The sequence below is a fragment of the Habropoda laboriosa genome, unplaced genomic scaffold, assembly GCF_001263275.1.
Source record: "Habropoda laboriosa isolate 0110345459 unplaced genomic scaffold, ASM126327v1 scaffold648, whole genome shotgun sequence".
NCBI classification, from domain to species: domain Eukaryota; kingdom Metazoa; phylum Arthropoda; class Insecta; order Hymenoptera; family Apidae; genus Habropoda; species Habropoda laboriosa.
In genome coordinates, this window is record NW_017100857.1 from 1,259,272 (window position 1) to 1,270,240 (window position 10,969).

General features: G+C 39.9%; 3 protein-coding genes across 3 annotated transcripts in view; 1 reads left to right on the plus strand and 2 right to left on the minus strand.

Moving 5' to 3' along the window:
- Positions 1-1,793, minus strand: part of LOC108577379 (serine/threonine-protein kinase VRK1-like) — a 2,006-nt gene extending 213 nt beyond the window's left edge. The window contains 6 exon segments of the mRNA XM_017940519.1: positions 4-605; positions 684-897; positions 900-1,093; positions 1,271-1,340; positions 1,410-1,462; positions 1,631-1,793. Of these exon segments, the coding sequence (XP_017796008.1) occupies positions 4-605; positions 684-897; positions 900-1,093; positions 1,271-1,340; positions 1,410-1,462; positions 1,631-1,793 (1,296 nt within the window).
- Positions 1,794-2,446: 653 nt separating this feature from the next.
- Positions 2,447-4,855, plus strand: LOC108577425 (serine/threonine-protein kinase greatwall). The gene is made up of 3 exons (XM_017940570.1): positions 2,447-2,700; positions 2,782-4,684; positions 4,781-4,855. The coding sequence occupies exons 1-3, from the start codon at positions 2,482-2,484 to the stop codon at positions 4,825-4,827; spliced, it is 2,169 nt and encodes a 722-aa protein (XP_017796059.1). The 5' UTR covers positions 2,447-2,481; the 3' UTR covers positions 4,828-4,855.
- Positions 4,856-5,268: 413 nt separating this feature from the next.
- LOC108577382 (proclotting enzyme-like) lies at positions 5,269-9,707 on the minus strand. The gene is made up of 6 exons (XM_017940522.1): positions 9,536-9,707; positions 7,301-7,620; positions 6,323-6,801; positions 5,739-6,013; positions 5,510-5,655; positions 5,269-5,421 (listed from the first exon to the last, which is right to left on the minus strand). The coding sequence occupies exons 1-6, from the start codon at positions 9,705-9,707 to the stop codon at positions 5,269-5,271; spliced, it is 1,545 nt and encodes a 514-aa protein (XP_017796011.1).
- Between the last annotated feature and the right edge of the window lie 1,262 nt (positions 9,708-10,969).

Here is a 10,969-nt window from a genome sequence, read left to right on the forward strand (position 1 = left end):
TGCGGGACTTTTTACATTTTTAAGTTTATTTACAGAATTGACAGCCTTTTTTGCTTTTTTAACTATTTTTATATCATATTCTTCGTCAGATTCGATATCGTCCAATATTTGTTTAATATCTTTCGCACCAGCGCGTTTTTTATCCATTATAATTCCTACAGTACTTTCATCAAAACTCTTTAAAGGACTTTTTATTGCTGCTGCACGTGGATATTTTTTATTTTTATTAATAGTTCTCTTAACTTTTGGTGGAGACTTCGAAACTGGTTCTTTATGAGAATTAATATCACTTTTAAATTCTAACTTTCCGTCTGGTTTATGTGACAAATGTTTTAATCCCTCTGTTAATATTTTTTGAAATTTTTCATAATCTGGTGTTTCATTGAATTTCATACTTGCTAGTAAGGTCATGTACTTAAGTATAGTATCTGGAACTGACCCATGGAAACATTTATTTAAAAATTCTGAAATGTTATCAAAAGCTTTTTCTTTTTGCTTTTGCACTATTACTGGATCTGATAAATTATTTTCCCATAAAAGTGAACTACATAACCACTGGATCATGTTATAACCCAAAATTTCAAAATCTCCGCGCATTGTTGGTACTAAAATGTAAAGATTTACATAATATCCAATTATATCATCTAACATATCAAATTTCACTGAGTAATTATAATTTTTACCTCCCATGTGAGCATCTCTACTAGTATATTCAATAGTTCCATTATGTGCTTTCTTTGGGTCTAATTTATATTCAGCTTTTGTAGTGTAATGAGAAGCCAATCCAAAATCTACTAAATAAACTTGATTTTGAGATTTTAAATCTAATAATAAATTTGCTCCTTTTATATCTGCATGTACATATGTTTTATGATGGATATATTCTAGCACATTTATCTAAAAATTTTAAATATGATGTGAAATTTGGTAATTTTTTAAAAAAATAATTGTCAAAATAGTTTCCATAAATCTGTACCATACCGATCCATTACAACGAATCTGTATTTTATTTTCTTATATTCATGACTTCCAGAGCCAATATATTGAGGCATACCAAGTGTTGTAAGTTTCTTTTTTTTTCTCCAGCTATCAACTAAAATAAGTCATACAGTATTTCTTTTTTTTTGAATATTATGATTACATAACTACCAATTATATATTAATATATACGAGAGTACAACATGAATATAAAGTATAAAATAAAATAAAAAGAGGTAAGTTTGCATATAAAAATGAACTATATTTAAGTATTAAAATTTATATGACTCACTTTCATCTGATTTAGCATTTCTCATATAGAAGTGCATTTCTACAAACAATGGTCCATTTCCATGTGGTTCCTAAAATATTACAGTTTTTGAAAAATGTCATATTCAGTAAATAATTGAATGTAAATGATAGACACTCACAATTTTAATTACATGGGGATAGTCTTTTGGAACTTTACCATTGTAAGCAGCAGCTGTAATTTTCATTAGAATTATATGATTACTCCCTATGTTATATTACTGTATTGCAAGATATGCTATACAATATAAAATGTAATATAAAGATAACGGAACTTATTGTTAAAATATATAAAATTGTATACATAGAAGCAAAGTGTAACAATGTGTGAGTAGGTACAGACCAGAATAAATTTCTCCAAAACCTCCCATACCGATTGATGTGCCAAGGATCCATTGCTTTTTTGCCATATCTATTAATATTTCGCCGGCAGCTATCGGATCTGGCAATTTATATGCATTCGCAGCCTTTTTTCTAGGTGTTCTTTTTACTATTTTCCCAGCCATTCTGAGGTTACCAAAAATGTATTGTTACGATATATATATAGAATTACGTAGCAGGTGCAGGGAAACAACGATAGACTAAAGATAATTTTAAGTACTGTAAAAGAAAATTTCACCGTTGTGATAAGTTTATTTTGAAATAAATACTTGAGATTCTATCCAGTGATCAACGGTTCATCGTACACAACTGGCAGAACTATTGCAAATACAAAAAACGTTAAAGGCGGGAACTGTAACACTTCAGTGCAACCTTTTTAAAATCATAGATGTTCCTATACACAAGAATGTATTACAATAAAATGATTTATTATAATGCACATGATAAACTTAAAACCATCATGTTCTCCCATCACGATTAAATTTTGATTAGTTGTAAAATATAATTGAACTAAATTGTTTAATGATAATTAGTAAAAAAAGATTGTCGTTGGCGATTCTGATTACTTCAAGTTACTTGAAGTATGCAACACACTTTCTGGTCATATGGTTGTATGCATGTTCATTTTCAAACATGTCAAATAACCGTTATAGTGTATTTGTGTACATAAGAGAAAAATATAAAATATGAAGGAACGATGACTAAAACTTCATCTTTTTTGAGTCACGGAACTATTTTATGAATCGGGATTTCGATATTTTATGTTCCGTTACGAAAGTTCGTGACTTAGTACTAGTTAGGTTACTTTTTTAAATGGAAGAAGCGGCGATTGATTCGCCAAATTTATGTCTAAATAGTAATGACCCAACAAATGAGACGGACGATGAAAATACTTGTGCAAACTGCAATAACTCAGACAATGAACGCGAAATTCGCGAAGGGGAGTGTACACCGGAGCAGACATCGGCAAACAGACAAATCGATAATTCCATCTTTAACACCATATCTAAAATTGTTAATCCCACAGCAAAGGTAAATATAATTTATTATTGAATTGTTAAGTCTAAAAGTTTCATATTTGCTTGTATGTATAAGATTATATTTAATGTTTAGGTACCAGAAATTCAGGACTTTAAAATTGTGAAACCTATAAGCCGTGGTGCATTTGGCAAAGTTTTTCTTGGGTACAAAAAGACAAATCCTGAGAAAGTATATGCTATCAAAGTAATGAAGAAAAATGAGATGATAAATAAGAATATGGCTTCACAAGTGATCATTGAGAGGAATGCTTTAGCTATAACGCGTAGTGCTTATTGTGTTCAATTATTTTATTCATTGCAATCTGTTAGTAGTGTCTATTTAGTAATGGAGTACATGGTAGGTGGAGATCTTAAAAGCTTGGTTGGTGTGTATGGTTATATGGAAGAATCCATGGCAGCTTTTTACACTGCAGAAGTGTGTCTGGCATTGGAGTATCTCCACTCCCATGGGATTGTACATAGGGATTTGAAACCGGATAATATGCTTCTGTCGAGAGAGGGACATGTTAAGCTCACAGATTTCGGGCTTAGTAAAATATCTTTGCACAGAGATCTCGAAATATCGGATTTAGTTAATTGTACGCCCAGTCTTTGCGCTAGAACTCCCGGACAACTTTTATCGTTGACGTCGCATTTATCCTTCGGTTCCGGACAGAGATCACCGAGCGAATCTAATCTTAGCGACAGAAGTACACCTGGTGTTAATTTACTCTCGGCTTTGCAGCGAAACTGCACGAAATTTCAGTCGTCACCCAACTCGGTAATTTCCTCCACTGCCGCATCTGGGGATTACTCCCGAGTATCGGGTGTTACACCTTTCCAATCTGCAGAGGATCTCCACTTAGGAGAACGTATGGAGGACAATGTTATCATCGAGAACATCGAAGAGGAAGAAGAAAGTAGCTCTGGGAGTTACCACACGTGCGAGGCGTCTTCGGTTCGCGTGGATAGTCAATTGAATCACAATGTAGAAGAAGAGGACGAGTCTACGCTGGAAGCTGAACAGTCTCAGCAACCCCTTTTTCACACTAGTCCATTAAGCACGTGCACGAACACGTTCACAAGAGGCGCGAAAAGAAAGAGAGCAGCAACGGGAGCAACAACTGGTCTAACGTGCGAATTAAACGCGATGGATTTGGATGTGGACAAAACACCAAAGAGAAAGAATCGCGGATGCATATTTCAAAGAAGTCCAATAAATACCACTATACCTGAATCCATAACTCGAACGACTAATATCAGCGATACAGCCCAAGGACAAGAGAATGGATCTGGTGGAAGAGTTGCATTCAGTACACCAGTCTCGTCTATTAAGCAAAGATGCCATAACGAAGAGGAGGAGGAGGAGGAGGAGAAATGTGAAGAAGAAACAGCACCTTTGATCAAGGCAACGAGATTTCAGCTTCCACCGGTTCTTACGTCGCATTCAGCATCTGCGATACTTGTGGCAGATAGTTTGGAGAAGCATCGATCACCTCAAGGAATATCACCCATAAAAACGCCTGCAACCTCAGGCAATTCTTACACACCTTATCGAACACCGAAATCAGTAAGAAGAGGCGGTCAAGGTGGTGTGAATCGGTCAGATGATCGTATACTTGGAACACCCGATTATCTTGCTCCTGAGTTACTTTTAAAGCAAGGTCACGGACCTGCGGTAGATTGGTGGGCTTTAGGTGTTTGTTTGTTCGAATTTTGTACAGGTGTTCCGCCGTTCAACGACGAAACACCTCAGGCTGTGTTCTCCAACATCCTCGCCAAAGACATCCCTTGGCCAGAGAACGAAGAGGCTCTTTCAACATTAGCCACAGGAGCCATAGACGCACTTCTCACATTGGATCAACACGAGCGTCCTTCTGCCATGGAAGTGCGTACTATGAAACTGTTCGAAGATTTCCCTTGGGACGAGCCGTTAAAAGCGACGCCGCCTTTTATCCCACAACCGGATGATAATTACGATACATGCTATTTTCAAGGTAATTTTCAACAGTTGTAAAAAAAAAATTGGTACGATCGATACTAGTTGCTTAATGTTTCATCGATAAACTTTCTTTCACTTTATTTTGTTTTAGCACGGAACATAATGCAACATTTGAACGTGAGCAATTGCGATACATAATCTGTGGAATATTATGTCGATGGGGGGATAGGTATCAATATGCGGCCTGTTTCGTGACAAGAACAACAGGACGCAGGAATTGTTATATTGTAAAACTATTTTTTATATATAGTTGTATATGTATAGTACTATAAAATATTTTGTTACAACTTACAATCATGTGTGATCACTTATCTCTTTAGATGTAGCGAACGATATCGCTGAATCGTTAAACAACAACGGGGTTCGTGAGATGAAAAAATTTTGCATGGGAATGAATTATAGGAATGAAAGCCATCTGTTTTCTTTATCGCTATAAAAATCTTCAGTAGTCGACGAGTCTCGTTATTCTACATAACGGCGTGTAGCTGGATGCGTGTTCGATGATACGAGGGTCGCAACTAGACCAGAAACGAAATACTTTAACGAGCAGAATGAGCAACACATCTCCTACTGCGTATTTCACTTCAGGTTCTTGTAGATCCAGGGCAGGAAATGCGTTACTCTCGTGTAAACACCAGGATACTGGCCTTTGCCACAACCAATACCCCAGCTGACGATACCTACTTGCGTCCAGCGGCCATCGTTCACCATTAAAGGACCACCGCTGTCACCCTGAAAACACCATAAAATGGAAGACGTTATATCACGAAAGCTTCAAGCAACTGAACTCTATTATCAAAAATAATATCGCAATACAAACCGAACAGGAGTCTTTTGCAGCTCGTCCAGCGCACAAGAAACTGTCCACGATTCCACCAGGTGCTGCTGCACCGTATTTCAACCTGCACTCACCGTTTGGCCAGATTGGTATCGAAACCTCTTGAAGGATAGCTGGTTGTGGCCCACCTAGAAGTTCGAATCATCGTATCGACTACTTCATCTCGCTGAACATTCGTGGAATTAAAATCGAAGCTCGAAGATTTTCTTACTTTCTCTCAAGGAACCCCAACCGATGACCGTAGCAATTTTTCCGTTGTACAGCTGCGAGCCGCTCGGCAAACAGATGGGTCTTATTTGCTCGGTAAACGGGACAGGCTCGTTAAGGGTGAGCAACGCGATGTCGTTGTAAAGTGTTCGAGCATTGAAGCCTCTGTGTCTGACCACTCGTTTCACTCGTCGTTCGATGTGTCGTATCTCCGTGTTGGTCTTGATGTTGTAGTCGCCCAGACGGACCGTTAACCTCGCCACGTCCCAGGAGTTCATGCTGTAGAAAATTGAAACAGATACAAGGCATTGTCCGTCGAAATAGTTTAGAAGAAACGTGGTATTTCCTTTGGAGTAACTTTCAGACATGCTCTAACCAATCACAGTCACGTTTTCGTCAATCTCTGTCTTTCAGGGTACTCCCCCGGATTCACAGATAGAGGGTATCGAGTATCAGGTATCTCTGAGTGAATCCACCTGAGTGAATATGTTAAAAAGAGAAAGAACCGTGTAGAAATACCAATCATTTATCCTAGCAACAGTACTATACATGATTTTATCATGCTGCGCGTCGTTTCAGAGGACTTACTTGGCAACGCAATGAGCCGCCGTGAGAATGTGTCTATCGTCGATGAGGGAACCACCGCAGAATTGTCGTCCGGCGTTGAAGAGAGCCGCGATCCAAGGCCATTCGCCAGGGTCAGCATTCTGACCGCCCACTATCCGCTCCTGGTCCTGATTACCGTTCTTCGCGCCGCACTGATGTGTATTTATGCCAGAAATCGTATCCATGGGCGGCCTTTCGCTGGTCGTCGGTAATACGGTTGGCGCACCTGGCCACCAGGCAGGTTTCTTCGTCGGCCAGGTCGTCGCGATGCCGGGTTTTTTCGATGTGAAAACTGGTTTTATCGTGGAGATCCCCGGCAGTTCAAGATACGGCGGATGGGTAGGCAACGGTGGTACCGTGTGGTCAGGTGGATGAGTTGGAATCGGTGGTGGCCAGGAACCTGGGAATTGCGCCATTGGTTTCACGGTGATTCCACCCTCCTTCTTGTCATCGTTCCCTCCCTGATCAAGCATGGAACAATTGAACATTTTCTCGATGAAGTAACGGAACACAGAGAGTTCCTCGTGCGAAGATTTCACGGCGAGGAAGGAATTGGACACGGGCAGTTAAAGCGAAGTTGTAAAGTTCTGTTTGCGAAACCGCGCGTTCACCCAATAGAGAGAACCGAGTCCGCGACTTTCTAAGCTGTATCTCTAACGATTTTCGATTCGTATCACGTATTAGTTTTACGAGTTCCCGATAACTAACTATGGGTTCTATGATCCGAGCTGAGAAATCGAGGAGAGCGTGTTAAATGTATCAGCTCGACGATATATAAATTTTGTAAACTCATTCTGGAGATAATTATTAACTTATCCTCGTAAATTTATGGATTTATCTATGTAAATCTTTGTTCAATTTTTATATAGTTACATACATTATCGTCTATAAGTCACCGGACACTTGCTACATTGTAACATAATAGTTTATCGATATCGGTTATCAATTGAAAGTCTTTACCTGAGGAATATCGTCTACAAGGGGGTCCTGAGTGATTTCTGACGGCGGCGTTACGACCGGAAATATATTGGAGCAACAGATTCCGAAACTCGTCTGGCCGTTCTCTTGCATATAGCTACAGGTGTCGTAAACACCGAGAACCCAGCCATCTAGAGCGCTCAGATCAGGAATTTTGAAATATGGATAGCACTCCTTGAAGCTGGTGCAACGGCCAACCTCGCCTTTCGACGTCAGACAAGTCTCGCTATTAGAGATTCCGTTCCACAGGATACTGCGGCCGTCTCTCGCCTCGCCGAGTCGAGCTCCCGTATCAATGGCGGCTAGAACGACAAAACAACACGCACACACCGTTCAGTTGATCCTGTATTTTTAAATAACGAATTAATTATACGTTTCGCTAGGAATTTCTTTTCTAATGGTAATCTTGCTGTCGACTCTTTTTTCAAACGGTTCGTGAGTAGATTACAAACGTGTCGCCATGTTTATCCGGGGGAATTAAGTTACCGTGCTCGAAGAGTGTACAGCACGTAACCGTGTATACATGTGTGGACGAACGATGTCTGACAAAGAATGACACATCGTCTACCGTTGTAATGAATGCTGCGTACCTGCGTGACATGCTCGTAAGAGAAACCATCGACACTTTAGGGGAAGCTTTCCACTTTTTTACGAAGATGCAGCAAAAACTCGTGACTTCGAACGTTTTCAGTTGAATATGCACGATGTTGTAATGTATTCCTAACTGTACCGATATGTCGCACTTGTGTATTTATTTGTTGGAATATTAGAAGAATAGAAAAGTCGTGGAAAAATAGAAGGAGGAGTTAACTGCGGTGGTTGAAACAGTTGGTTAGTGACGCGGAAGATCGCGGATTAGAAATTTCGGTAGAATTTTGGCGCTAGGGACCTGAAGATCGCGGGTTAGAATTTTAGCACTAGAGACCTGAAGATCGCGGATTAGAATTTCATTCGAACTTCGACTCGAGGGACCTGAAAATCGTGGATTAGAATTTCATTCGAATTTCGACTCTAGGGACCTGAAGATCGCGGATTAAAATTTCGACGCTGAAGACCTAAAAATCACGTATCAGAATATCCTCAGAATTTCAAAGCTATGGACCTGAAATCTCTTTTTTCCGAAGGACACGTACACCTGACATTGCAAACTGAGAATTCTTCCAAAGGCATTCTCACTCCTATCACGTTCTCCTCGACGCAACTCTAAGTATTTACAAAAGAATCAAAAAATTAATCCAATTTTCCACACGTTAATGGATCGTGTCCCCATAGATTAACGCAGAGACGTATCACAATGGAATTCCATCCAGATTCTTGACGATGAGTTCGCTGACCCACCGGGCACACAGGTGCACACAGACGAGGCTGGTACGCGCGCTTGGGAAGACTTCCGTTCACCGTGTATGGAGCATTCGTATGTCGCAACTTCAGTTCGATTATACGCGCACGTATTATAACCGCGATCCTTGCTAATTCAAATGCGATTTCGTGCGACGAACTCGGTACAGTGTTCTATCTCTTCCCGAGATCGTTTGCCAAGTGATTGATACACGACTGTCAACCAGTCGCGTAACAATACACCGAGAGGTTAATCGATGGTAATTGCTACCATTAACTATAGAACTAATTAACTTTTCACGTTCATCGATCAACGCTGAAGACGAGTTCGTCGATCGTCCAAGATTAATTAACGTCTTGAAGTCTTATTTATTCACCGATTCAACTGACTAGAGAACAGCGATGAGCGATCTTTCTTTTTTTTACAGCACACCAAAATTGAAAATCCTGTCACTGGAAACCTAATGTCTTTTTGAAAATTCATTCGTGAATTTAAATATCGTTCTAAACGTAAAAATTGAGTTGTTAGAAAAGTTCCTGACGATTTTTAAGTAAATACGTAATTTTCTTGTGTTACAATCTTTCGCCATCTTTGCGGAAATTTAAAAATTCCATATTCCCAAAATTTTGTTTTTTTTTTTAAGATCGAAGTTTCTGTTTCTGAATTTTGCAAACAATTTACGAACAGTTCTTTCACTCTCAATTCTCCTATTTTAAACGTGGAAAGATACTTCTCTACCTTCGAAACACTACAACTCCAAGAAGAAACTATTAAATTACGAAAGATTGATCTGTCAGAAAAGTCTACCCTAACTTTCCCCACAATCCAACCGAACATTCTCAAAAAAAAAAAAAAAACGAACGTCCATTGTTACTCACCTTCAACGATCACCGCGTTGTCATCGTCGTCCACCTGATCGTTCAACGACGACGCCTCGAAGGTGATCGATTTACCCTGTTGGCTCGCGTCGATCGTGGAACCATAGACGGCGAAGATCTGCGCGCAGACGATGAGGAGCAGCGTCGACGACGCTCCGTGTCGTCGGTTCATCCCCCTATCTTCTCTTCTCGAGAGAACAGCGAACCACCAGCGAGAGAAAAACGCGCAACGAGGTGGAGGTGCACCGTGAGTGTTGTTCAGGTCCCCTTGTGTTACCGGTAGGGATCCTGGGACCGGCACTAAGTTGCTAAGCTGCTGAATAGCCGCTGCTCGTGCTTATAACGGGCTCGTCCTCCCCTCTCGTTGGAACAGCTCTGTTCTTTGCCCCCAGCAGGTTCGATACCAGCCATGGGACTCATCGAGCTCTCCTCTTCCTCTTGCCGGCTGTCCGACAACCTCGAGGCTACCTCGTGGAACAAGGGTGGGCGGACCTTTCAACCGTGGAATCGGAGCTGAGGATATGCAAATTTTCCCGGTAGATTGAACGATTCGAGCGTGTGTTCGGTCTATTGTGGTTCGATTTTAACTTCACTGCTACCTCGGAAGCTTCTTTCTTTTGCTAATCATCTCTGTAGATCCTTTCGTTTTCTTTGCTCTTTGGGCGGAGGAACGGATGTTGCGGAGTGCGTCGTTATCGAGGAAAATTTTGTCAGCTTTAATTTATAATAGTTAGAAATGTCTGAGGAACTTTGTGGTAGCAAAGTTTCGTTGATCTTTCGTTTTTGTAATGATTAATGCAATTTTTGGGGTAGATTGTGGTTGAGATGCGAGATGAAGAATTGTGTTTTTGATTAAATTGTGATTTAGATGGAACTTCAGCTTCAATTTAAGTTTCAGGAAATGCAAGTGTTGTGCATAGTGATTGAAGAATTGTAAGGTAAAAGGGTTAAGAAGTTCTCTTTGTGAATTGTAAATTATAAATTAATATGGAAATTCTTCTTGGTACAATTAAAATTTAAAAGTCTATACTGAATAATTTACAACGTGTATTTCTTCAATCTTATCAAATCGATCAGCGAGAAACATCGGTCATCCAGTATGAGACATTGGATTAATGCTGGTTTCAAAACGACTGTCAACCATAACACGAAGACTACTCGTTCATCCATTTCTTTTTATCTCTTCTCTCTTGGCTATGATACAGTGAATATTCCTTTCGACGAAACGATTTGTCAGTAGGATTGAACGATTGTATCTAATTTCCCGTAACGGGCGAACCGTACTGTTAGCCGATACGAATCATGAATCTATAATTCGTATAATGAAATGAGAAAATTCGTTGGTGCGTGTTCGATAGAAATTCGCTGATTATGTAAGTGGTGTGACGGAACCGGCTCAACAGTGTGATTTGTGTCGTCGCATGAATCCCCTGT